The 3,106-nt window shown below is 40.1% G+C and overlaps 1 protein-coding gene across 1 annotated transcript; it reads left to right on the top strand.

The window, feature by feature from the left end:
* The first annotated feature begins 1,161 nt into the window (after positions 1 to 1,161).
* CT83 (cancer/testis antigen 83) lies at positions 1,162 to 2,481 on the top strand. The gene is made up of 2 exons (XM_055564469.1): positions 1,162 to 1,375; positions 2,156 to 2,481. Exons 1-2 carry the CDS (start codon positions 1,301 to 1,303, stop codon positions 2,450 to 2,452), a joined length of 372 nt encoding a protein of 123 aa, XP_055420444.1. The 5' UTR covers positions 1,162 to 1,300; the 3' UTR covers positions 2,453 to 2,481.
* The last annotated feature ends 625 nt before the right edge of the window (positions 2,482 to 3,106 follow it).

The following is a 3,106-nucleotide window of genomic DNA, read 5'->3' as shown; positions in this document are numbered from 1 at the left end:
ACTCTTCGCGACCCCATGGACTGCAGCCTACCAGGCTCCTCCATCCATGGGATTTTCCAGGCAAGAGAACTGGAGTGGGGTGCCATTGCCTTCTCCGGCCCTTTGCATGGGTGTTTAATAAATACATGTTAAATAAATCTTTAAAGTTGAACTCATAACTGGGAAAAAAGTCTGATATAAAAATGCATAAATGTAATTCCTCTCCTTCCTATCTTTATGAAGATGTGAGTTATTCCCCAAGCAGAGATAGTGGGTTACAGTTTGACACTTATCTTGATATTATACTGGCTATTGCTTTAGTACGGACTTTTAGTTCAGTGTCATCTTGTACATTTACCAGAATTTCTTGAACACTTCTAACTTGTACAATGATTTCTGTATCTGTCCTTTCTCATTAACTAATCCAAATATACTGCTCCATTCCTTGGGTGAAGAATAGTAAATATTTGTGGCTCACAAGTGTAGGTAGAAGTCCTGAGGATGGGGATGAGGATGAGGGAATGGGAGTTTATCTCAGAACTCAAACTCTGTGGATTCAAGCTGTGCTTTTGCTACTAGTTTCAAATGAGTTTACTTAACACCTGAATCTGTTTCTGCATTTCCCGAAGTTGACACACCATTAAAGATACCTATAGCACAAAATTATTGTGAGAACTATATGGAGAAATGGCCCTGGAATTACTTTTTAAACTGTACAGTGGCATAGACGTACATTATCCTGATGTGAATATAGTTGGAGTGAATCCTAAAATAGCAGCGGAGGTGGTAAGGAGGTATTTGGCCACGACTCACAATATGTAGGTAACTACTTTTACAGTGTATTTCTACCTTGCTTTTGAACTTGTTTTTGAAATGAATAATGAAGTGGTTGCAGCAAAGAAAAATTCTTAACAGAAAAAGGGGGGCAGGGAGCACTTCTAAAATCTAGCATTTAACCAGTCAATTTGGCGTCTTTACTTCTACTGTGGTTCAGCTTCCCCCAAATCCCGAACTCTCCCACCATCTTTAACTATCCTAACTGTAATCAGGCGTGCGGTATGTGCTGCCTGGTTTCCCCTCAAGCTGGTGTTACGTCATCAGATTGTGACGTACCGCCCCCTGTGCGTGCTCAATTGTGAGGTCACACGCTCTCTCCGGTATATAAAGCTGGACGCTGCCTGGTATCCCACTTGCACCAGGCAGTGAGGGACGCTGAGCATCCTGGCCCGTGGCTTCCCGGGCGGCTAGTGGCCCCCTGCTTCCCAACTGCCAGCTGTGTGCCTCAGTGCCCGAGAAGAGGGAAGAGATTTGAAGAGGCGCCATGAGCTTCCTGTTCCTACTAGTGAGCAGCATTCTGTTTGCCTTCATGTTTGTCTTCTGGAAAACCTGGTTTCAGGTAAAGTGTGTAAGAGCAGTTGGAATTAGATGAAGCTCGACAAATACATGGCTTGGGGAGGGAGGTGTGTTTAAGAGAGTAGATAGTAAAGTAAGAGTAAGGCGGGGGTCACCCCATTCCTTTCTCCTTTGAAAGGGCTCAGATGTTGACTCTACCTCACACTTCTCCCATGTTGACCAGTAGTTCCACAGCTGTACTGTGTTGTGAAAAGCCCCAAGTCACTAGGTGATGGGATCAGTTTTTCATCCACTTGAAAAGTACAGCAGAAAGTGTCCATCTGCCCCCTCCCATTTTAAGAAAGTATACCTACTCTCTTCCTCTCTGGCTTTTACTACCCCCATGTAATTCTGTTTGCCTCTTCCTCCCTTGTATTTTCGTTTTCAGTCATCTTTATGACAGCTTTGGGTGGGGGAGGGGGCATCACAGATAACTAAGGTCAAAATGTGGGTTTCCTGGTGATGTTTAAAGTTCCAAGTGAAGTGCTTTGAGATAAGAATGAAACAGGGTCCAAGTATAAGACCTACTGGAATGCCCAAGAAATGTAAGCCAAGGCTATGGCATTTTGGCATCAGAAGGCTACTTTTCATTTTTTTTTTTTTTCTCTCACTCTTTGGGAAAGACATATTTCCAAATTAAAGTATTCATTCAACAGATTTTTAATCTTGGGGGAGGTCAATCAGTTCATTTTGGTAAACCAAGACTAAGAATGTTATTATTTGGTGGTATTTGGACATTGCTAAAGTCAATAAACTACATATGTTTAATTTCCTTCCCTTACAGAGAAACACTGGTGAAATGTCATCAAATTCAACTTCTCTTGCACTAGTAAGATCATCCTCTTCTACGCAGTCAACTAAGAGCAATACTGATAAGAGTCTTTTGGTCAACAGTCTCTCTCGGGATATCTTAATTAATTTCCCACACTCAGTAGCCATGCAGAGGCGAATATTGGTAAACCTCAGGATCGTGGAATACAAGCTGGCTGAACTGGAACAATTCCTAGTTACTAAGGGTTTAAATGGTGCATTAGTTAACCGGAAATCCACTGACAAGCCTACAGAATGTCATAACAATTGAGGCAATCATTAAAAGGACTTTGAGTGGATTCATTTGATTATATGTGTTTATACCAAATGAATTATTATTTAAAAGGGGAGGGGTGCCAAGTCAGATACAAAATCCAGACATTGTCAGTTTGCTTACATTTAGAGAGTTGATTATGTTGCTAACATATTTTACTGGAGAAGGAATGAAAGCACAATAGAGACAGAAACAGTTTGAGTTGTTTTCTTTTTATTAGTTACAGTAAAAAGAATATAGTTGAGATATAGTGATTTTTAACTTGAATTGTGAAAGTTTTTTTTTTTCCTAGTGGTTTACAATACAATACTGTAAATGTCTCCAAGTTTGCATTAAAGTAAATGAGATTTGATGGAACTTTTTTTCCATTATGCAGAATAGTCTAACACTATTGAATCTGTGTAATAATACTAAGAGCTATCATTGAGCACCCTAAAATGTGCCAGGGACTCTGTTAAGATCTGTGCTTTACATACTTGTAAAGATAGTCACAGAAACTCTTAACTACTCTTCATAGTCAGCTATTGAAGTAGACTACTTTTCCAGCACCACCTCTGCTACTAATTAGATATTTCATTAGAACTGTGCCTAAATCTTCCCTGAATTGCAAGTCACCTGTAGAAAATTATATGCATTTTTTTTATTTGGTGA

The sequence above is a fragment of the Bubalus kerabau genome, chromosome X (assembly GCF_029407905.1).
Source record: "Bubalus kerabau isolate K-KA32 ecotype Philippines breed swamp buffalo chromosome X, PCC_UOA_SB_1v2, whole genome shotgun sequence".
Taxonomy (NCBI): Eukaryota; Metazoa; Chordata; class Mammalia; order Artiodactyla; family Bovidae; genus Bubalus; species Bubalus kerabau.
Note: the sequence above shows the minus strand (reverse complement) of the source record. Positions and strands in the feature narration are given on the sequence as shown.

Coding starts and splice junctions, on each gene's coding strand:
- CT83 (XM_055564469.1), top strand. CDS start 1,301: ATGAGCTTCCTGTTCCTACTAGTGAGCAGCATTCTGTTTGCCTTCATG. Junction 1,376..2,155: donor TCTGGAAAACCTGGTTTCAG/GTAAAGTGTGTA, acceptor CTTCCCTTACAG/AGAAACACTGGTGAAATGTC.